The 23,569-nt window shown below is 45.7% G+C and overlaps 1 protein-coding gene across 6 annotated transcripts in view; it reads left to right on the forward strand.

Moving 5' to 3' along the window:
• Window positions 1–23,569, forward strand: part of CYB5A (cytochrome b5 type A) — a 41,427-nt gene that overhangs the window by 7,210 nt on the left and 10,648 nt on the right. For 5 of the 6 annotated variants that reach the window (XR_001441159.3, NM_001266273.1, XM_028837687.2 and 2 more), the window contains 1 exon segment: window positions 21,815–21,943. Coding sequence is in view for 5 of the 6 variants with exons in the window: in NM_001266273.1 (NP_001253202.1) it covers window positions 21,815–21,943 (129 nt within the window). In the remaining variant the exon portion in view is untranslated. 6 annotated transcript variants of the gene reach the window in all.

The raw sequence follows: 23,569 nt of genomic DNA on the forward strand, positions 1-23,569 counted from the left end.
TGGCAAGAAGTTACTTTCTTAGATCCATAGAATTCTGTCTCTAGCAGGCCCATGCCAAAATGATGGCATCTGAGTCAGCACTGATGCTGGGGAGGTTCTGGAGGGGTGGAGGGATAAGGGATGTGGACTTAGGGGAAGGGGTGGGGTGATTCATAACCTCTAGGCTCAGTTAAGGGCCCCCTCTGCCTGGCTGGTGGGCACGGGAGCCTGTTTGAAATGGAATCACTTGAACTCTTTTGTAGTTGAGGGCCTCGGGAGTGTCAGTTTCTAGCTTGTTTCTTTCACTGCCTGCTATTGTTTATTCTTGGCAGACCTAGTCATCAAGCTTTGTGCAGCTGTGTCCAGAATTAGCCAGGCCACAGAATATATCCAGCCTTCTTTCCCTGGTCTTCCTCAGAAAGTGTTAAGTAAATGCCATTCATTAACTCTCCCCAAGTAAATGCTATTCTTGAATCCTCCCCTCCCCAACAATCCCTAGTGAGCTAATAAGAAAAGTTATAGCAGTGGACATTGGCTGAATGTTTATGGACATTCAGTATGTGCTAGGGAGTATGCCAAGTGCTTTTTGCACATAAAACCTTCTTTGCGTTTGTGCTTTTAATCTTTCTTTCTTTTTTTTTTGAGACGGAGTTTTGCTCTTGTTGCCCAGGCTAGAATTCTATCTTGGCTCACTGCAACCTTCCACCTCGCAGGTTCCAGCGATTCTCTTGCCTCAGCCTCCCAAGTAGCTGGGATTTACAGGCATGCGCCACCGTGCTGACTCATTTTGTATTTTCAGTAGAGATGGGGTTTCACCATGTTGGTCAGGTTGGTCTCGAACTCCTGACCTCAGGTGAGCCACTCGCCTTGGCCTCCCAGAGTGCTAAGATTACTTTGGGAGGTAATCTCCCAAAGTGGTGTGAGCCACTGTGCCCAGGCTGTGCTTTTAATCTTCAAAGCAACCCTATGGGGTCCGTGGTGATGGTGTCCTCCCTTTTAAAGGTAAGATGCTATGTCTTAGGGAGATTTTACAACTTTCTCAGCAAGTCCCACAGACAATAAAGAGCAAAGCCAGGGCTGCAGTCCAGGCTGCAGGCACTGCGGCCCAGTGTCTTCAGTGCTGAGTCTGCTGCTGAGGCTTGAGACCCAAGGAGTATTGAAGAGAACCTAGGGTAGCTTTAAAAGCAGAAGTCCATCCCACTGAAACAGAGTTGCTATCATTTGCTGGAGACCTCCATCACTGGAGAGTTCTCTGTAGGAACCAGGCAGAAAGCAAAGGGGATTTGTGATGCAAAGATCTGAACAAAGCCAAAACCCTTGGAAGGTCAATGGGCAAAAATATGCCTTTCTTTCCATCTGTTGTCAGTTTACTCTGTTACCTTCTAGGAGGTGAAGGAAACAGCCATTCTTGTTTCTTGTAGAGGAGTTTTCAAATAGAGGGAGTGGGGTGGAGTCTTTACAACCGCAGTTTGTTCGTGACCCAGATGCTGCTCTCACCTGGCAGGGGCTGAATCATCGGTGTGGTTTTGGTTCAGAGAGAGATGGTTTACACATGTGGTGGGTATGTGTGAGGAGGCATGTGTTGTTTGGGAAAAGGCCTCTTAAATAACTGCCCCGGGAAGGATTGTTTAAATGGAAATCCGAGGAGGTTCCTGCTCTGATAAATCCCTCAGTGGGTCCAATTCATCTCTCGCCCGCCCCTTCCGGGTCCGTATTCCCTCTGCATCTGCCACGCGGCTGGTTGCAGGGTGGTTAGAACATCTTCCTCTTCTAAGCTGAGAGCAGATGCCCCGGCGTGGCGTCTCTTTATCTTTGCCACCTCTCATGGTGGCCACTGGGAAGTCAATTCTCAGGATTTCGTTGGTTCCCTCAAATGAGTGGTGAGTTTATTAGTTTCCAGCTTGAGTAATAAATGCGATTTACTTCTTTAAAAAGTATGATTTCTAGAAGAAGCACATACAAACTTCATCTTTTGGAAACAGATTGTCGTTTCTCTGTTTATTTCCTTTCAACGGCTTCCTGTTGCATTTAGAATAAAATCGTATCTCTTTGCCCTGGTTTGGAAAGCTCTGAGTGATTGGCCCTTATCTACTTCCCCCACCTCAGCAGATAACACCGTGTCCTCCCTGCTAATGCCCACACCTGATCACATTGACCCTTTCTCTCTGTTTCTCAAACAAGGCAACCTTGTTTTTGCCTTAAAACCTTTGCTCTGTTTTCCCCTGTGTCAGACTCGAGCCTGTTCAGGTCTCAGCGTGGTGTCCCATCCGTTTTGTGCCTCTGCTAGCAGTTAGACCCCCCCGGCCGTGATGTGCTGCCTGTCTGCTGCTTTCTGCACACGATAAGGGCTCCTGCCTGTCTGGCTGCTGTGCACCTGGCCCATGTCCAGTGCCAGGAAGTCACTCTTCCCGAGATGGAAGAGGAGAGGAACAGACACGAGCCCCCTGCCCTGTGGCTATCTTTTTTTTCCTCTTTTTTCATACATAACACATACTAGTGTGATCCCTTCTTACTCTGCGGCCCATGTCCAGTGCCAGGAAGTCACTCTTCCGGAGATGGAAGAGGAGAGGAACAGACACGAGCCCCCTGCCCTGTGGCTATCTTTTTTTTCCCTCCTTTTTCATACATAACACTTACTAGTGTGATCCCTTCTTACTCTGCGGCCCTTGTCCGGTGCCAGGAAGTAACTTCCCAGGACGGAAGAGGAGAGCCTGGTGGAAGAGCAGACACAAGCCCCTGCTCTGTGACTGTCTTATTTTTTCCCCCTTTTTCCACGCAGGGCACGTACTAGTGTGATCTCTTCTTACTCTGTAGGCCTTGGCCTGGGATTTTGTCCCTGAGGATTGCGCACTTAGAAACTAGTGGGACTCTATTGTGAAAGTCTGGATTGTGACATAGTCATGGGGCATGGAACACAAGAATGACATCGAGGGAGGCTCCCATGCAGTCAGTAGAAAGGATGAGGAGAATTAAAGGTGAGGGGAGCACTTTGGTCTGCATTTTCCAGTCTCTTCCTGCCCAGAACCCGGGCCTCCACCTGTGCCTGAAATCCTAGTCCCTTTTGCACTCACAGACGCTCCCTAAACCACCCCACGTTCCCCGGTGTAAACCAGGCCCCTCTGGGCCGCACCCCACTGGGTTATTCTCCTCAGTGTTCCTGCTGTTTTTTCTCCTTTCCTGCAAAACACACGCACCCTCCTCTCCTGCAGAAACACACACACTCCCTTCTCCCCTGGAACACACACACACAGACACACACACAAACACACACACAGACACACAAACACACACACACAAACACACACACAGACACACACACACAAACACACACACACACACAGACACACACACAAACACACACAGACACACACACAAACACACAGACACACAAACACACACACAAACACACACACAGACACACACACACAAACACACAAACACAAACACACACAAACACACACACAGACACACACACACAAACACACACACACAAAAAAACACACAAACACACAGAGCCTCCTTTGACTCTCCTGCCCCCTCCAGGATTTACTCATTTTTCTGCTCCCCTGAATAGTAGAACGCTCTGAAAGGGTTGTTAAGCCTGGTCTCCAATCCACCTCCTCCATTCCCTTTTAAACCACACCTGTTCACCACAACTTCTCTTGCCAAGATCTCCCAGGGTGCCTCGTGTCAGCTCTCAGTTCTCCAACACAGTGGCTCAGCAGACTCTGACACAGATGCTCACCATCTTCTCCTGGGTCCCTCCTCCCTCCACCTCCGGTCTCCTTTTCCCACTTCTCTTCTGTCTGACCTCCTTACTGGAGGACCCCCTGGGGCCTGGGCTTTTCCGCTTTGGCAGGCTCACACAGTAGCATGGCTTTAATGTGCTAATGAATCCTGGATTGTCACATCCTGGCCAGAAAGACCTCTGTCCTGAACTGGCTCTTGTATCCCTGAGGCTACATCACAGTTAGGTGTCCAGTAGGCTTCTCACCCTAACGTGGGGAACACTGAAGTGGTTTCCTGTCCCACACCTGCTCCCTCCGCGTGTCCCCATCTTAGCAGATGGCACTTCCATTCTCCCAGCTGCTCAGGCCAAAAGCCTGGGGGTCGTACTCCTCTCTTCCCTTCTCTCATACCCTCATCCTGTCCACCAGGACGTTCTGTGGGCTTAACTTTCATAATGTCAGAATCTCACCCATTTTTTACCATCTCTACTGCTGTTCCCCTGGTTGGAGCCTCCATCTTCTCTCGCCTGGTCCCCTCTTGCCCCCAACGGTGTATTCTCACCATAACAGAGTGACATTTTAAAGTCAAATCGGGTCAGTGTACTCTGTTTAAACCCTTCAAGGACTGATTACACTGCCCGTTTTTAAGACTTAGGATATGGCTGCAGTCATCAGGAAAGTGTAGTTCTGGCAAAGGGACACATACATGTCCATGTAGCAGAATAGAGAGGCCAGAGATGGACTCACACAGAGATTTCCACCTCGTTGACAGAGATGGAAAAGCAATTCCATAGAGGAAGGATAGCCTTTGCAGCACGTAATTCTGGAACAATCGGACATCAATAATAAAAAATATAAACCTTGACTTAAACCTCACATCTTATGCCAAAATTAACTCAGAATGGAGCATAGATCTAAATATAAAATGTAAAACGTTTGTTGTTTTTTTTTTTTTTTTTGAGATAGGGTCTTACTCTGTCACTCAGGCTGGAGTCCAATGGCATGATCACGGTTCACTGCAGCCTCCACCACCTGGACTCAACTCAGGTGATTCTCCAGCCTCCCAAGTAGCGAGGACTGCAGGCATGCACCACCACGCCTGGCTAATTTTCCCTTTTTTTTTTTTTTTTTTTGTAGACAGGTTTTGCCATGTTGCCCAGCTGCCAGCTGGTCTCAAACTCCTGAGGCTCAAGTGGTCTACCTGCCTTGACCTCCCAAAGTGCTGGGATTACAGGCATGAGCCACTGCACCTGGCCAACATGTAAAACTTTTTAAAGTGACTTAGGATTAGGCAAAGAATTCTTAGACATAGTAGAAGTGTGATCCATTTTCAGTTCTTTGCCCTGGAAGGTTATTACCCCCAAATAACATATGGCTCCCTGCCTCGCCTCCTTTGAGTCCTCACTCACAGTCACCTCAACGAGGCGTATCCTGACCGCCGTATTTAAGCCTGGATATGACCGCAGCCCCCTGCACTCCTGAGCCCAGCTATGCTGCTGAGTTTTCCCGCTGTAGCATGTATTACCTTGTAACATACAGTATAATTTACTCATTTATTAGTTTTTGCTTCTCTGTGCCCTTCCACTAGAAATGTATGCTCTGTGAATGCAGGACTTTTTCTCTTTTATTCACTGATAAATCCAGTTCTTAGAACAATGCTGGCACATAGAAAGGGCTAAATATTTATTGATTGAATGAAGAATTAAAAGTTTATAAATATAAAATACTAGAAAGCTGATGTGGAATGACTGTTGGGTGACACTGAATAATTTTCTGATACCTTATTTTATTTCTCCTTTGTCTCACCTGCATATTTCAGCCCAGTTTATTATGATTAAACATGAAAGAGAGGCCTAGTTATTTGGTATTGACAGAAAAAACAACAAAAGAGAGGGATGGGCACATGCCACTGTCAGTCCTGCTTTCTTCCACCTCTGGGCTCAGCGTAGGCTATTCTGTTATCTCTTCTTTTGTTTTTATTTATTTTTATTTTATTATTTATTTAAGTCTTACTCTGTCGCCCAGGCTGGAGTGCAGTGGCACAATCTCGACTCACTGCAACCTCCGCCTCCCGGATCCAAGCAGTTCTCCCTGCCTCAGCCTCCTGAGTAGCTGGGATTACAGGTGACTGACACCATGCCCGGCTAATTTTTGTATTTTTTAGTAGAGACGGGGTTTTGTGTTGTTGGCCAGGCTGATCTCAAACTCCTGACCTCAGGTGATCCGCCTGCCTTGGCTTCCCAAAGTGCTGGGGTTATAGGTGTGAGCCACCGCCCCCGGCCTTGTCTCATCTGTTGGCCATTCCAGCTTAAGATAGATTGTGGTTAGAGTAACAGCCTCTCTTAGGTCATCACTCATCAACCGGGCCCCCAGTTTTGGTGGCTTGTGTATTCTTCTGAGGACATCGGGTTGCATTGGGTTACAAAGCAGGAGGTAAGCTGTGGCAGCTCTGGGCCTGGCTCTGGGCTTGGCAGGACTGGCGCCACCGTGCCCTCCTGCTCTTGTCCCTCAGAAGCAGGCCTGTCCCTGGTCCTTCCCTGTACCCCAAGGTCATCATGTCAGAATTGGTGGCTTATGTACCCTTCAGAGATTAGAGGAAGAGTTAGCACACCTGCTTTATTTTATCCAATGAGACAAGTGTAGTAATGGTAGCAGTTGAAATATTGGTCAGGGCATAGTGACCAAAATTTGGTTCCCAGTACGTTTTAGACCAAACATTTACTAATTCAGTTCTAAAAGTGATTAAGAAGAATTTTGCTTATCTTTTTCAAGAAGAGGAAATTCTAACAGCATTCTGCAGGATGGTTGCCAGCTCACAGTCTGTCTATGAGACCTGTCCGCCTTTGGCCTAACTAACCTTTAAGAACCATCTCATGTAGAAATGTCTATTGTTCTTACCATGTTTCTATGAATGTGTGCCATTTGGTTCTGTGGTTCAGTAGAATCCAGCCAGTTGATTAAATCCAGAGAAAACTTTTGAGGTTGAAGGAGAGGTGGTGAGAAGGGGGTCCCTTGGGTTTGGTGCTGGAATTGGCCTTCAGCAACTTACAAAGGCCAGGAACTGTGCTACGGACTATACACAGTCTCTGTGGCAATATAAAATGGGGATGGGGAAGAAAGGAAAGTGAATTGATCTTTCTCAAACATCACTACTTGGCCAAAGAGTCTACTAATTAATTCACTTAATCCTGCAGATGGGTAGCTGCTAGATAGACTGTGCCCGAGGGACTCAGGAATCATCTGGACTTAGACCTCTGTTAGCAGATCTCAGGGAAGTGGCTCTCCTCTCAGTACACACAGTGGTTAGGAGACCTGGTGTGGAGTCATGCAGCCTACGTTCATTTCCCAGGGCCTCCCCTAACTGACTCCGTCACCTCTGTCTGTAAAGTGGGGATAATAGTAATGGTAATGCCTGCCTCTTGGGCTTGTGAACTTTGGAAGGGTCCACACAAGTGCTCAGAACACTTCCCTATACACAGTGAGCATTTGTTAAATGTTACCCACTGATATTTGCCATTATTTGTCCCTAGACTTTTTCCCTGGCTGCTAGAGTGGAAAGGACAGAAGTTGAAGGCATTTTTTCAGGCTGTGAAATGCAGAGCTCTTCGGCAGAAACTCCAGGTGCTCTTTTCCAGTCTGGGCTAATTTCTCACTGGAGACCCAAGCCCTCACCTGAGCCATATAAAGTTACCCCTGTATCCTCCATGACACCATTGCGTTCTGCCTCAGGGCCTCCCTGTGTCTGTGTCCCAGCCTTGGGATGCCTCCCCTTGCTCACCTGGTAAACTCCTGCTGAAATGTTCACACAGAGTCCAAGCGTTGCCTCCTGAGTGAGCCCTCCTGGGCCCTTTATCTGCCTCACACTCCTGGGAGAGTTAATCCCTCCATCTTTTGTGCCATGACTCCCACACCTGATGCTCACCACATTTAGCTGTTTGTCTACATAGCTGTTTCCTTACTAGACTCTAACTTCTTGAGGGTGGGGCCATGACTTTGCCATTTTGGTAGCAACAGAGCATGGCTTGGCATTCGTCAGATGTTTGAATGTGGGTCCCGTAGGCAAGCTGGGTGACGGCCAGAGCGGCCTCTTTAGTTTCATGCCGTGACCTTCAAGGTGAAATGGAAAGTAATTCCAACAATGCTTGTGGGGATTCAGTGAGAGGGCGGATATGAAGCCCCAAGTTGGTGCCCCATGCCGACACTGGCCCCTCCACAGAGTCCAGAATAGAGCAGGACAGAAGTCTGATGAGCTCAAACCAACTTGGAGGCCATCACCTTTTCCCGTCTTAGAAAAACAGCATCCGGAAGTGATAGGAAATGTTTGATCAGGGCATCTTGTTATCTTACTCTAAATCTTGCATCAATTGTTCATTCTTCAAACTCTTTCAAGTTGTTTTCATTTTTGGCTTAACTATTGCAGATAAGCTCTTTAAATAAGTTTATTTTTGCCTAGTCATTGTTTATGGACAGTCTCTTTATCCCACCTTTTTTGGTAGTGTCAAGCATTTGGAATGAAAGATCCTGTTTAAAACTCCAGAATGGATGGACTTTAGTCACTTAGCATTGCATTTAGGTGAAAAGGGTTTTTTGTTATGGTTGTCCTTTTCGAATATCTCTTACTTGCCAAGGAGTCTACTAATTAATTATACGACTTAATCCTGCAGATGGGTAGCTGCCAGAGAGACTGTGCCTGAGGGACGCAGCAATCATCTGGACTTAGACCCCTGTTAGCAGATCTCAGGAAAGTGGCTCTCCTCTCAGTACACACAGTGGTTAGGAGACCTGGTGTGGAGTCAGGCGGCCTGCGTTCATTCCCCCGGGTTTGTTTTTGCTTGGTTATGCAAACCTTCCGAAGGCATGACTTTGACCTGCTGCAGACTGTCATATTGTAGTGTCGTTTTGCATACGCTTTTGACTGTTTAATAGGGACAACCTTGTAGTCAAGTGGAACCCTGACAGTAGGGTGTGTGTGTGGGTGTCTGTGGGTGTGTGTGCACGCACCTGTGTGTGTGTGTGTTTTGAATCTTCTGTACATGTTGTCATCTGCCCTGCCTTTCTGGGCCATTCTGTAAGGCCCAGAAAGGCAGGGCAGATGACATTTCTTGAGGTTTAGAAGTATGTGAAATTTTCTCCCAAATTCTCAAAAGGGAAATTTATGAAGAAACTTTATTTTTAAGACATCTTTTTATATGTAAAGACACTTTGTTCAGAAATGTAAAAATGGTCATTTTATTTGCATGTTCAAAAAAAAAAAGGTGGGAGGAACTGAACTCTCAAAGTCAGAAAGCAGGGTTCCCGTTCCACCTCCCTCGTGAGCTTTCAGGGTGGCACTGGGCTTCATTCCTCTGCGTCCCATTTTCTCTGTCTGAAAATTTAGGATGTTGAGCCTCTGAAGGTCCTTTGCACCTCTAAGCCTCTGGGAGTTTTCACCGTCAGCCCACTGTTTGGAGTCCAGATCTCCAGCTCAGTTGCCTGGTTTTGATGCCGGGCTCACAGAGGAGGCGGAGGATAGTGAGCCGTGCAGGAAGCTGAGAGCAGTTAAGTATTAAGGCTGGAGCTTGTGATGGGTCGAGGGGGAGAGATGGGGTCGGAGAAGCCTCCGAGCTGGGTCAGATCCCGGTGCGGCGCTGGTGTTGGGGTGTGTGATCTACGCACCGCCAGGTGCTCCCCGGCCACCCTACTCTGTGGCGATGGCTCCTCCGGCATGTTCTTCAGGCCTCTCCTTTTCAGCTTCTTCCTCTTTATTTATCTGCTCTGCTGATCCACATCCTAACTATTGGAAAGGGGCTGAGGTATTTTTTAATAGCTCCCACCTTTCCAGACTCTACTGTGTTCAGGCAACAATTCAGATGCCCCTTCATGTTCCTCTTGCTGCTTGGTGCATGTCAGTCCCTGATTGGTAGGAAGCTTCTCGAGGCTCCGGACTGTGTATTCATGAGTTTAGATGCTTCTGCATGTTCACACAGGTCGCGTTTCTTGACTAAATGATTGATGTTGTAATAAGGATTAGGCTCAGGAGAACCCCTGATACTGGCTTAAGCAGGACAGGAGTTTATTTGCCCTAAAGAAGTGAGCTTTGCCACCAGAGCTGTGTGATAGCTGCGTCCCACTCCCTTCTGGCCAGTCCTGGGGACGGCCTCATCCTGGTGCTCAGAGGCGGTATCTTCACCCCAGGCAGCAGGATGAAGGAAGACAGGGCACAGGGGATCCACCACTCCAGAAGGAAGACTTCTGGAAGGTTCTTCCATTTCATGAGCCAGAGTTTAACCACATGAGATACGCAGCTGCAAGGAGGCTGGGAAGTATTTCTAACATCCTTCTTCGTTGGCCATTCCCAGCTCAGAGTTTTAAATATTAGGGAGGAAAGGAGAAACAGACATTGGAGCAATGAACAATTCCGCCCCCCTCCCCCTCACCTGATTTGTTCAACTAAGGGCAGCTCCTGTGCTGCGTAGGCGTTGACGCTCTCTTTGAGAAGTTCCAGAGGCGTTTGATTTAGCTGCAGAAATTCACCACCGTAGGTTTTTGAGGAGGGTACAAGAAATGGTGAAAACAATATTTGAGGTTGAGATCCCAGCAGCAATATACGCAAGGGACAAAAGTGGGATAAGGACTGGACTGAGGAAGAGCAGCTGGCAGCTGCAGCCGGAGGCCCTCCCTAGTTTCCCTTATCTGCTGTCAAGTGAGCCAGACTGTTAACCTTTGAGTTTGAGATTTTATAACTTGTTTCTCCAAGGCCACTAAAATGTAGCAATTTTAGGAGTTAAGGGCAACATTAAACAAAAATATTATTCTGTATCAAGCTTAAGACAATCTCATTTGACCTAGTTACTTGAGGAATATAGCTGGCAAAGATAATTCCAAAAATATAGTTTATACCCATTTTTACTTTCTGGGTAGAGTAAGGAACTATAAAATGGCCCTAGAAACAACAGGAATGAAGAATAGGCCTGGTAATCGTTTTCACCCAGTGACCAGTTTCTGAATAAGTAACAGTTACAGACTGCACATTCAAACCTAGAGTGACTGATTTTTACCCACAGCATTTTCTTTCTCCTTAAGGTTATTGCCTTCACACTAAGAATTTATTATTTATTGAAATCATCTGTATCAAGTCGCATCAAATTTATTTTATCTTGCCAGTTTTTATAGATCCACTTTTAGTGTACACTCTTAAGTAGAAAATATAATTTTCTTGCAGTTTTAAAAATCCTTTATACTGTGGAATCTCTAATAAGACATTTATTTAGCATTTCTCTTTGGACTCATTCTAAAAAGAAGTGGAAACATCACTCGTGTATATTTTCTCATTCTTGGCCTCTTAACATACGAAGTTATCTCAAGATCATGTCTTTATTGATTGTGCTTACTTTACAGCTGACTTGTGACACATTTGCACTATTGTGCTATTATAAATCACCTTCTGCTATTTTACTCTGATACTCATTTTTTCTTGTATGGGAAATTGGACTCCTTATTTTCATTTGGAAGCAGCCATGTGTGCGCTCTCTCACTGTTACTTATTACTGAAGTAGGGAGCATTTGAGAACTGGAGAATGGCGTGCCAATGAAGAAGGCCTTCTAGGGACTGGCTGTGCCATGTGAACAGTCCTGGGTGTGCCATCCATGGGGCCTGCCAATATTGCCCGGAAGGTTTGGGTCAGCTTCTTTTTTGTGTGATCTTGGTGGAAACCACTGAGCAACATGGCATTAAGCAGGCCACGTGTCTTCCCAGCGAGGTTCTTACAACGTAGGTATGAAGGAAGGAAGCCCTGTGATCCCCGGGGGAACTGTGAGTGTAGAGCTGGTCCTGATAGCCTTGGCATCTCTCCTGCAGGAAGAATCCCAGGAGCAGGTGAATCCCACCTGCATTGAGCATCTTTCAGTTTAGAGCAAATCCTTACTGCTTAGAGTATATTTAGAAAGAGGCAGGGCAAGGGCCATGGCTAGGCTGGCTTCGTAGCTGATGAGCTGTATGTTGCCCAGCAGCCTTAAGTGTGTTGCTTTTTCACAGCAGGTCACTCAGCAGTGTCTATGTGAAAATACTGGCTTGGTGCTATGAATTAAGGATGAAATGAAAAGCTTGTTTCTGTGTGTTAGCATTGTCCAAAGGACTGTAAATAGTGCTTAATTCATTATGGATATTTGGTGCCCAGTGAAGAATAATTTACCAAGTTTGTAAAAACAGGATTTTCTTCCTTTTTAAACTCTTTTATTTCTTAGGAAACCAAGGCTGTACCTCTTAGATCCTTGAATAGCGCAGAGGTGCAGGAAGCGCCGTTCATTGGGATGACTGGTGTTGGGCAGAGGGGTGACCGTACCCTCCAGTCGGTCACTCAGCACACAAGAGCTTCTTCCCTTGACTGTCCTCGTAGCTGAGATGACCTAGTCTTTCCTTGAAGTTATTGATGCCATTCAGCTAGCACTTCATTTTCTGCCACATTTGCATTCCTTTCTTTTTTGTGCATACGTATTTGGTGGACCCTTGACCTTGATAAATCCTCAGCTTTACAAGTACAATTACAACTGTGTTTCTCACATTACATGAAGTATAACTGAAAAGGTTAAGACAACAGATTTTTAGTGATAGTAAAAACAAGGACTAAAGCCATAAAACTTTTTTTTTTGTTTGTTTGTTTGTTGTTTTTGAGATGGAGTCTCGCTTTTGTCGCTCAGGCTGGAGTGCAGTGGCATGATCTCAGCTCACTGCAACCTCTGCCTCCTGGGTTCAAGCAACTCTCTTGCCTCAGCCTCCCAAGTAGCTGAGATTACAAGCACCCACCACTTCACCTGTCTAATGTTTTTGTATTTTTAGTAGAGACAGGGTTTCACCATGTTGGCCAGGCTGGTCTTGAACTCCTGACCTCAGGTGATCCACCCACCTCAGCCTCCCAAAGTACTGGGATTACAGGCATGAGGCACTGTGCCTGGCCACCATAAAACTCTTAATTTATATTAAATTAATGTAAATAAAAGAAACGCTGCTGTGAAAGCCTTCTTTGCCTTGTCATTATCCAGACAGAACTTCTTCACTTCACCTCTTGTTAGAAATACCAAAATTGTTAGAAATAGATAATTGGTATTGCAAGGAAATGTCAGCATGGAGACCAAAGATCTCTCAGCAAAGCAGTCTTTACTTTCTGCAGAAACGGTGCTCAGTGGCGGATGGAACAATGGCGAGAGCACACCTGGACAAAGGAAAAGCAGACATATTTATCCCTTACACATTTGGTTCGTCCTTACTGCTATGTCCTGCATCCATTGGCTGGAGCAGGACCTCACACTCTTAAACTGATACCCAGTTTGCTAATAGCGTAAAACTTTCCTAAATAGATAAGTGCAAAGAAGAACAAAGAAGTTACTTAGGAAAGGTTTAAGAAAGCAATAACAATTCCAAATGAGAAAGGAACATAGGCTATGAGCTGGAATGTGTCTGTGAGCATGTCCAACAATTACATAGGATAGGGCTTAACAAAGAGTTATTAGCACAAAGCAAGGAGGCTTGAAGAAAGTTAGTCTTTAAAAGAATCTATTATTTCTAACACTTAGGATTTATTCTTTAACAAGAAGGGGAGCTTTGAAGAGGAAACTTTTTACTTTCTATACCTCTTTATGCCTTCGGGTTGGCAAGATGGTGAAACAGGTCCGGCTTGATCCTGAAACCTGCCACCGAGTCATAGGAGACTCATTTGGTCCTTGGCCATCTTCAACTTTTATATTGGCCTCTCCTTGCATGAGTCAGTTGATAGCAGCGTATTCTGCCAGAGTAGTTTGGTTTGTGGCAAACTCTTGTTCTAGAGATAGTTTGCACACAAGGTAACTACAGTTAATGTATTGGTGTAGTTGAAGATTGCTGGGAAAATACATCTTAAGTGATCTCACCACACATGTGTGCACGCACACACACACACACACACACACACACACGGTAAGTACATGAGGTGGTGGATATGGTGATTAGCTTGATTGAATCATTTCACAATGTATATGTGTATCAAAGCCTTACACTGTATACTTTACATATATACAATTTTAATTTTTATTTCTTAAATATGCCTTGATAAATCTGGGGAACATTTTTAAACATTAAAAAAGAAGGTGAGAATCATCCAACTGCACTGTGGGATGAGGGCTGGAGAGTCAGAGAGGTACCCGTGGTAGCTATGGGGCTCGTTCATTCCTGCCTTCAGGGAAAGTCACCCAAATCCACACTTCAGTGATATTTCAGCTACTGCGAGTTTAGGACCCATTGGGTCATCTGTAGACAGTCAGAACTATGAGGCTGTCTCAGGGAAGGCCAGAAGTCTCTTCTGTGCTATTTGTTTATCCCCAGATGAACTACATGCTTCTTCAAGCTTGGATCACGTTGATGTTTCATGCACTTTTTTCTGTCCCACACAATGCCTTGCACATAGTAGACAGTAAAATGTTTTGATGAACTGAATCAGACAGCAGTTAAGTATGAAATCATATGATTTGAATGGGAAGAACTGTTAGAGCTCAGAAAAAGTAGAGTGCTATGAAAGGAGGAGTTGGAATGAGAGGGAAAGTTCCCATCAGCCACTGAACTGGTTATATATAATAATTACAAAACCAGTGTGTAGGAATGATCCGTGCTTATCTCATTTATTTATCCAATGAATACTTATGGGTATTGAACTAAGAGTTAGAGAAACAGTGATGAACAAGACAGATCCATGAATCTTAGAAACAAATTGATATGAAATGTCGCTGTCACTAGGTATGCTCCAGGGAGGAGCTCTGGGACCTCTCTCGATACCAAACCCCGAGGGTGCTCAAGTTCCTGATATAGAATGATGTCGTATTTGCATATAACCTATAGGCATCCTCCTGAATATTTTAAATCTAGATTACTTATAATACCTAATGTAATGGAAATGTTAGCTAAACAGTTATTAGACTGTATGGTTTAGAAAGCATTGACAAGAAAAGAAGCCTGTTCATGTTCAGTACAGAAGCAGTTTTTTTTCCTGGATATTTTCCATCCATGGTTGGTTGAATCTACAGGTAAGGAACCCATGGATATGAGGGCTGACAATAATTGTAGGTAGTGATAAATACTGAGAGGGAAATACAGCAGTAAAGGATAAAGGCAATAGTGTGGGGACACAGGCAGGCTGCTTTAATTAATTATTTAACTTAGTGAATGATGGGGTCTTGCTCTGTTGCCTAGGCTGGGGTGCAATGATGCAGTCATAGCTCACTGCGACGTTGAACTTCTTGCCTCAAGCAATCCTCCCACATTGGTCTCCCAAAGTGTTGAGATTACCAGCGTGAGCCACCGCACCCAGGCAGGCTGCTTTAGATGGGGAAATCAGGGGAGGGCTCTGAGGTGTTGACATTTGAGCAGAGCATAAGTGAGGTGATGGATGAAATCTTGTAAAGGTCTGGGAGACCAGCATCCCAAGCAGAAGGCAGATGTTGGGTTCTGAGATGGGGACCGAGTGTGGCCAGCTGGAGGGCCCGCCAGAGGCTGTGTGGCCATGCTCATGAGCAAGGGCCTTGTAGGACATGGCAAATACTGGATGTTTGTTAACAGCAGTGGGAACCTGTTACCGTTAGACTATCACTGAAGGCATCTGTTTCATCTCTGAAACTCCCCTACTTTACCTTCTCTCTCTGCACCACCATTACTGCCACCCCTCTAGACTACGGCAGCATGATCCTTTCCCAAGGTGCCGTAATCAGCTTCTAAGTCTTCATGGCATGGCAGTCTCAGGGCAACTGATGCTAGGGAGGATGGGAGACCAGCTCGGTGACAATTGCTGTTGTTCTGGGTGGTGGCAGGGGAAGTGGTGAGAGGTGGTTACATTCTCAGTCTGTTTGGAAGATTGCCAACTGGATTGGCTGATGGAGTAGACGAAGAAAGAAAGAGGAATAAAGCTTGACTCCTAGGCTTTTGGCTGCAGCATCTGGGCGTGTGGTAGCAGCATTTCCTGTGAATGAAAGACTAGAAGGAGTGTGTTTTGGGGGAGAAAGTGAGACATGCCGTTTGGTCCTGTTATGCTGGGGTGTGCGTTAGCTGTGGAGTGGAAGTGCTGAGTAGCTTCTGCGCGTGGGAGGGACCTGGGGCTCTTCCACTGCTTTCCTTGGCTGACAGATGATACTCTAAGTGGGGAGACTTGATAAGATCATCAGGAAAGCCAATGCAGATGGAGGAGGGGTGAGGGCCAGGGACTGAGCCCAGGGTGCTCTTGTGTTTAGACACGTAGACATCAGGAGACTGCGGTGGCTGAGAAGGTTGGAAGAACACAAGCAGAGCCTGTTCCCCTGGAAGGCAAATAAAGAAGGCAACTCAAGGACAAGAGAACTGCTGTGCAAAATTCTGCTGCGAACTTTTATATGTGAGCTGTCTAAAGCCACGGAGCAACAGGAGCTGGGAGCCGACATTGCTGCTTACAATGCAGGGGTGTACTGTGTCTTCCTGAGAGTCCTTTAGTATTGCATTGGGTAGGGGTGTGGCAGTTAATGTCTTCTGAATTTAGGCTGTGTCGACCTTCAATCTTTGAAAGCATATTTCCTGTTTATTTTCCCATAGCTAACCTTTAAATTGTAGATGCAAAAAGCAAAAGCCATTTCCAGTTATTGGTGTTCCCTGGGTTGTATCTGGGGATTCTCGTATGCTGTCAAGAACAAGGTATATTTGGGTAACTTACAAAGTGGAGATTTCACAAAAGCATGTGGGAGACATTCGGAGCCACAAGATATGTGGGCGTGATGAGTGAGTTCCGGTAACTGGTTTAGCCCTAAACGTGGTCTCTCTCCCTGACACCTGTTCTCAGCATTTGGCCCCATCTTCCATTCAGTTGTGCAAACCAAACATTGGCTCCAGTGGTGCTTCCTGTCTCCCCCGCCATCCTTACTGTCTGGAAGCCCTCTCGTCCACTCTGCCTCACACCGTGCACACCCTGGCACCTGCAGCTGCCCCACCCTACCCTCGGGAATGGCTGCAGAGAACAGCCTTCCCTCACCCTCTCTTGCCCTTTTGTCTGCTGTCCACTCTGAAGCCTGGGTTATATTTTAAAATTAAATCTGATTGTGTTACCTCCTCAACTTAGATCCTTACCATGGCATCTCATTGCTCACAGGACAAAGATCAGAATCCTTTGAGAGGCCCAAAAGCAGCACACAGCCTGGCCCTTTCTCCTACCCTGGGACCCTATGAGTCCTTCCCTTCCAGACCCTGAACTCGCCGTTCCCCGCCCCTGCAACACCTTCCCCGGACACCCCTTGGCCCTTGTCAACTGTCACTCCTGCCTTGTGGTGCAGCTCAGCAGGGCCCGTCCTGACCCCTTCGTGTGGGTGACATTCCTCTATCATATTCTAACTCGTTCATCTCGGGACATTTCCTCTCACTTGCAGTGGCATCGTGGTAGTTACTCCTGTAGTTACTTCTGTTTCATCCCTCCGGCTGTGAACTCCCTGAGGCGGGAGCCATTGCTATCTTGGCTCCCACTGTGGCTGCCACATGGAGACCTTCATGCGTGTTTGTTGGGTGAATTAACTCAAGTGCATAATAACAAAAACAAATGGAAATCTTCCTCTAGAAAGACGGAAGACTGTTGAGGGCAGCTCACGTGGAAACGGCTTGGCATCTCCATGCCCATCCCCACTTCTGGGTCCTCCTCACTGTCCCGTGACATCCTCTCCCCAGGTTCTGCAGCTGGTCACTTCCCACGCATGGTCGCATGAGTAGATGCTTAGCAAGGAGTGCGTTATGGAGGACAGATTTCTGCCACCCACTTCACCGAAGTGGAAGCACAGCTTCCATTAGGCTCAGGTTCTTTGGGAGAATTTCACCTCTTTTGTTACCTCTAATCTTACCTATGTGTAACCACACATTTTGGTCTTCTTATATCTTTTAGATAATCATCAGATAATTTTACTTACCTGTTATTCTACCACTTTCTACCTTGCCTTTTCTTCAGGCCACCTCCAAGGGCTATAACCCGCCTAAAGGTTAGGACATATACCGCTGCCACACATTGATCTCTGGGCGTAACCAAGATGGCATAACCACCAGCATTCCCAATTTCTCTTTGTCTCTTCAGAATGCTGACAGACAAAGAAGAGCATTTTCTTTAGTCTCCAAATGTGTGGCTCACACCTGAAATGCCAACACTTTGTGAGGCTAAGGCAGGTGGATCACCTGAGGTCAGGAGTTCAAGACCAGCCTGACCAATGTGGTGAAATCCCATCTCTACTAAAGATACAAAAATTAGCCGGGCATGGTGGTGGGCGCCTGTAGTCCCAGCTTCTCCAGAGACTGAGACAGAAAAATCGCTTGAACCTGGGAGGCGGAGGTTGCAGTGAGCTGAAATCGCGCCACTGCACTCCAGCCTGGGTGACAGAGAGAGATTCCGCTCCCCCCCCAAAAAAGTGATGTGTGCATATTAAAATTGCTGCATATATTTTCTAACAAGAGTGAGAAGATTGACACGATTGACAAGTTTCAAAACATGATTTAGATTCAGTTTACTTGGCAAAGTGTCTCTCCATAATACATATATTTCAAGGAAGATATTAGATATTACAAAAAGCCACCCTCATCTTTTACTGTCTTATCAGGATGAGTTATTTTTTCCAAAATATCAATTTTTAGGATTTGATTTTCCTACTAATTATTAAGATAGACCTTTAGGATAGAGTGAAAATATTTTAGTATCAGTTCGTTTATTCTAAGCTATGCTTTTCTCTTAGTTTTTTAAATCTTTAAAATTTTACATGTGTTATCAGAGAAACGAATATAATCCAAGATGTTTCTCTTTCTCTTTTTTTTTTTTTTTTGTTGTTGTTGTTAGAAAATTGCCCCACAAATGGTTTACGGAAGGTGAAAACCAGAGGTTGATAGGTAGATTCTTACATACTTATCCCTTGTTCCTGTTCTTGGTCAAAAATTAAGGTGAGGAGTTGCCCTGTTGTACTTCTGTTTCAGATTAAGACTGTCGAATTACCCCATGAAATCGAATGTTTGTTTTCTCTATTTTAGCACTTTAAAGATCAGAATTCTGTATCTAAAAACTTGTCTAAGTCTGCGATTCTTTACAAACAGACAAGTCCATGCTTTTAACCTCACTTGAAGTCGTCCTTTGAACATCGGCTGTCCCTGGCAAACAATGATTGACTCTGGGAGATTTGTCTCCACTGACGTATCCTTAACAGGAATCAAAAGTTACGCAGTTCCTGGGTTAAGCAGTCCCCATGCGAGTAACGGCAGTCTGTGAGTTTACATAGTTGTGGGTGCCGGCTGAGTCGTTTTGTATCTCACCATGTGGCTTCTCTCTACTCAGTAGGTGAGTGGAAGTGCCCAACCTTAGGCAGACTTTTCCGGAATTAACAAAACCATGTTTTTATTGCTGCAGGCTGGGAGAGGAATCCGGAAGCTTGAGGTTGGCTTTGAGGTAGCCTTTCTGTTGTCTGCACGTCTGGCGTGCATTCCCATGCCGGTTTAAGGTGGACTTTTAATCATCTAAATGGCCCCAGCAGAAGACATTTTAATAAATTGGGGGAATGCCTATGCAATGTAACAGCATGTAGCCATGTCAAAGTCCCATTGAGGAAGAATACTTAGTGACTGACATGGTTTGCACGTGTTCCCTCCAAACCTCTGTTGAAATGTGGCCTCCAGGATTGGAGGTGGCTGAGCAGGAATGTTTGGGTCATGGGGACAGATCCCTTATGAATGGCTTTGTGCTGTCCTCGCAGTAGTGAGTGACTTCTCACTTTGTTAGTTCAGGCAGAGTTGGTTGTTTGAAAGAGCCTGGGACCACCTCCTCTCTTGCCATGGAATGCGTGAGCTCCCCCGTGCCTTCCACTGTGCGTAAAAGCTTCCCGAGGCCTCACCAGAGGCTGAGCAGATGATGGTGCCATGCTTACACAGGCTGCAGAACTGAGGGCCAAAGTAACCTCTTTTTTCTTTGTCAATGATCCAGTCTCCGGCACTACGTTAGTACAAAACAGACTAACGTAGTGACACTGGAAAGTGTTTAATAAAAATGCTGGGTAATAGTTATTAAGCATAAATGATGTGCCAGATACATACATTAATACATTTCATCCTCAAAAACTATATACGGATTTTCCCAAGTTCACAGAGTGAGTGGTAACCAGGAGGCACCCCTGCCTCTGTATCACGTATTACCTCCTTTTTATTTTCTAAAACAATGCACGGGATAATGATCACAGTTTCTATCAAACATTATATACACATACGTGTGAGTGTATGTCCAGCTCTCTGGAGGCAAGATGATAGGTGATTTTAATGTTTTTCTTTGTACTTCCCAATTTTTCGGCAGCATAGATGGATAAACATTATAAAAAGAAAAAAGAGTGGATTTCCTTAGCACTAGGTATGTTTAGACAAAGTAGGAAGAGAAACAGTTTCAAAACAGAACAATGATCCACCTTCCTACAATGTTATGTGCCCTGATGTCTTCATTACTGGGAGAAATTAAGGACTGACCACAGTCAACTCTGCAAGGGAGACTGGTTTTTGTCCAGTTGTTGGACACTTGCAGGTGACTTGCCCAAGGTCAGGATGAATCTAAGATAACATTCAAGCTCAGTTAAAGAAGGTGTTTCTTTTTCTTTCTACAAAAGTACATATTTAGGATGCCTTGCCCAAGCTCCACTTCCTTTTTTATTACTCTGAGAGCTGCTTCCCTTGCCCGAGAATCTTTAGACCTCCTTACCTCTGTCCTGTGACTAAGCCCCACTTGTCAATCATCTTGGAGAAAAAATTTCCCTCCCTGCATCATGACCATCTTGGTTCACTAATTAAAGCAGCTGAAAGCACTAAAACTCCTTTTTTCCACAAGACGCTCTTCCCGCCTCTCCCCAGTGCGGAGTTGAGCCCCTGCCTCCGTGCCTCCATTGTGTCCTGGCAGCACTGTGGCCTGGTGGCAGCGTCTTCAGCAAGTTACTTGTTTTTTTTTTTTTTCTTTTTCTTTTTTCCTACCAGAAAGTGAGTTCTGCAAAAGCAGGGACTTATCTGTCTGACAGGCTGTGCTGTCTGTGCATTGCCGGCACGGGCACGCAGGGTGCTTTCCAGAGGGAAGTGACACACACGTGCCTCTTGTGAATCGCCATCTCAGGAGGCATGCCAGCTCTTGAGGCCACACTTAGACTAAGAAGTCAGAGTAGTCAGTCTCAGGTGCAGGAGTCAAGAAAAAATAGATTGGGTGGAGAATAAGAGCAATTTTGAGAGCCTTATGGAAAAACAAAACAGACATTACCAAAGGATGAAGGACATGAGCCTCATGCTTTTTCTAAGCTGTATGAATGACATGGGGAAGCAACATATGGTATTAGTGAAAGGTTCTTTCTTTCCTTCTTTCTCTCTTTTTTCTTTTTTTTGAGACAGTCTCGCTTTGTCGCCTAGGCTGGAATGCAGTGGCGCAATCTCGGCTCACTGCAACCTCCGCCTCCTGGATTCAAGGGATTCTTAAGATTCAGCCTCCTGAATAGCTGGGACTACAGGTGCCCGCCACCACGGCTGGCTAATTTTTGTATTTTTTGGTAGACAGGGTTTTGCCATGTTGGCCAGGTTGGTCTCAAACTCCTGAACTCAAGTGATCTGCCTGGGATTACAGGCGTGAGCTTCTGTGCCCGGCCGGAAAAGGTTGTTTTTAAATTTTTTTCTTTTTTACTTCTTTTTGAGAGTCTCCCTTTGTTACCCAGGCTGGAGTACAGAGGTGCAGTCACTGTTCACTGAAGCCTCAGCCCCTTGAGCTTATGCCATCTTCCCACCTCAGCCTCTCATGTAGCTGGGACTGCAGGGGTGTGCCACCATGCCCGGCTAATTATTTTAAATTATATTTTATAGTTATAGGGTTTCACAGTGTTGCCCAGGTTGGCCTTGAACTTGGGCCCAAGCAATTCTGCTGCCTAGGCCTATTGTACTTGCATGATGGAAATTGAATATAAAGGCCTGTGTTGTTTTAATCCATGTTTATGTATAAGTTACAGTCTCCTGTTGTCATCTGTGTCTTCTGAAGGAGTCACCTGTTTGGTTAAATAAATTCTGGCCATTTTCTCTTAATTCATTTACCTGTAAAAAAGATGTGTTCTCCCTCTCCTTTGAACAGCATCCTGGTGGGGAAGAAGTCTTAAGGGAACAAGCTGGAGGTGACGCGACTGAGAACTTTGAGGATGTCGGGCACTCTACAGATGCCAGGGAAATGTCCAAAACATACATCATTGGGGAGCTCCATCCAGTAAGTACATTTTGAGGGCCTTTTCTTATTTGTATTTAAGGCTATCAGATGACCTTACCCAAGTCTGTAAGCTTGCATGGATACACATTTAAAAAGGAGTAAAGCAAAAACAACTCCTGATTTTAGGACACCATTTTTGTCATAAATAAATTGACCAAAAATGTCTTTGCATTTCACTGTTGCTTTTTTTTTTTTTTTTTTGAGACAGGTCTTACTCTGTCACCCAGGCTGGAGTGCAGTGGCACGATCGTGGCTCAGTGCAGCCTCAACCTCCTGGGCTCAAGCCGTCCTCCTGCCTCAGCCTCTTGGTAGCTGGGACTACAGGCACACACCACCACACCTGATAAATTTCATATTTTTTGTAGAGATGGAGTTTTACCTTGTTGCCCAGGCTGTTCTCAAACTCCTGGGCTCAAGCCATCTACCCACCTCAGCCTCTCAAAGTGCTGAGATTACAGGCATGAGCCCCTGTGCCCAGCCTGGTTGCATTTTTTACTGGCACTTCGTTTTAGTCAGCATGCCCCACCCCACAGCCACGCACGAGGAGTGGAGTGCTGCTCAGTCCTAGAAGTTCCGTGGGGCAGCACCTTTTACAGGGTGGGACAATCAACCCAGCATTGCTTTCTTTCCTTTTCCGACCGAAATATTTTTATTAAGAATCCCACTTCTACTTTCATCAGACCAAGGATATTTTAGTTCTAAAAAATGATTTAAAAAGTATAAAAATGCAGCTCTGTGAAATGAATAACTCTGCCTTCTGTAGAACTAGCGCATTGTCTGTATTCCGCTCACTGTACCCCAGACCTTCGAGGATGTCAGCTCTGGACCAGTCCGTTGACCAACTTTTGGAAAACACTGGCCTAATTTGGCTTTCTTTCTTTCTTTACTTTTTTTTTTTTTTTTTTTTTTTTGAGACTGAGTCTTGCTCTGTCGCCCAAGCTGGAGTGCAGTGGCGCGATCCTGGCTCACTGCAAGCTCCGCCTCCTGGATTCACGCCATTCTCCTGCCCCAGCCTCCCGAGTAGCTGGAATTACAGGCTCCCACTACTGCGCCTGGCCAATTTTTTTGTATTTTTAGTAGAGATGGGGTTTTGCCATATTGGCCAAGTTGGTCTTGAACTCCTGACCTCAGGTAATCCACCCACCTCGGCCTCCCAAAGTGCTGGGATTACAGGTGTGAGTCACCGCGCCTGGCCCTGATTTGGCTTTTCTATGAACAAGGATGGGATCAGGCATGTTGGGCTGTGTTATGATTTTAGACCCTTCTGTGGCAGTTGTAAATGACCATGTTAAATGTCACTAGTCTGTCAACCTAAGTTGTCAGGAAAATCGCTGAAAACTTGGAAAGAAGTCTCCAAGCGCCCTGAGCATCTGGAGTGGATCCCAGGGCCGCACACGCAGCTGCCCTGTCCACCTCTGGGAGTGCCTGGCTCCGTCCTGCCTTCCCACTTGTGCATGGTGAGCAGCTCACCAGAAGGGGACGGAGGCCTGCTAGGAGCCAGCTCTGCTCTCTTAAGAAAAAAATGGAAAGGCAAATAGCCTTTCCAAGTGAGCAAACTGAGAAACTCTTAAAATTATAGGAAAAGCCTTATCATATACCACGATGCTTCCTGTAATGACTGTGAAT

This window comes from Macaca mulatta, chromosome 18 (assembly GCF_049350105.2).
Source record: "Macaca mulatta isolate MMU2019108-1 chromosome 18, T2T-MMU8v2.0, whole genome shotgun sequence".
In the NCBI taxonomy this organism is placed as follows: Eukaryota; Metazoa; Chordata; class Mammalia; order Primates; family Cercopithecidae; genus Macaca; species Macaca mulatta.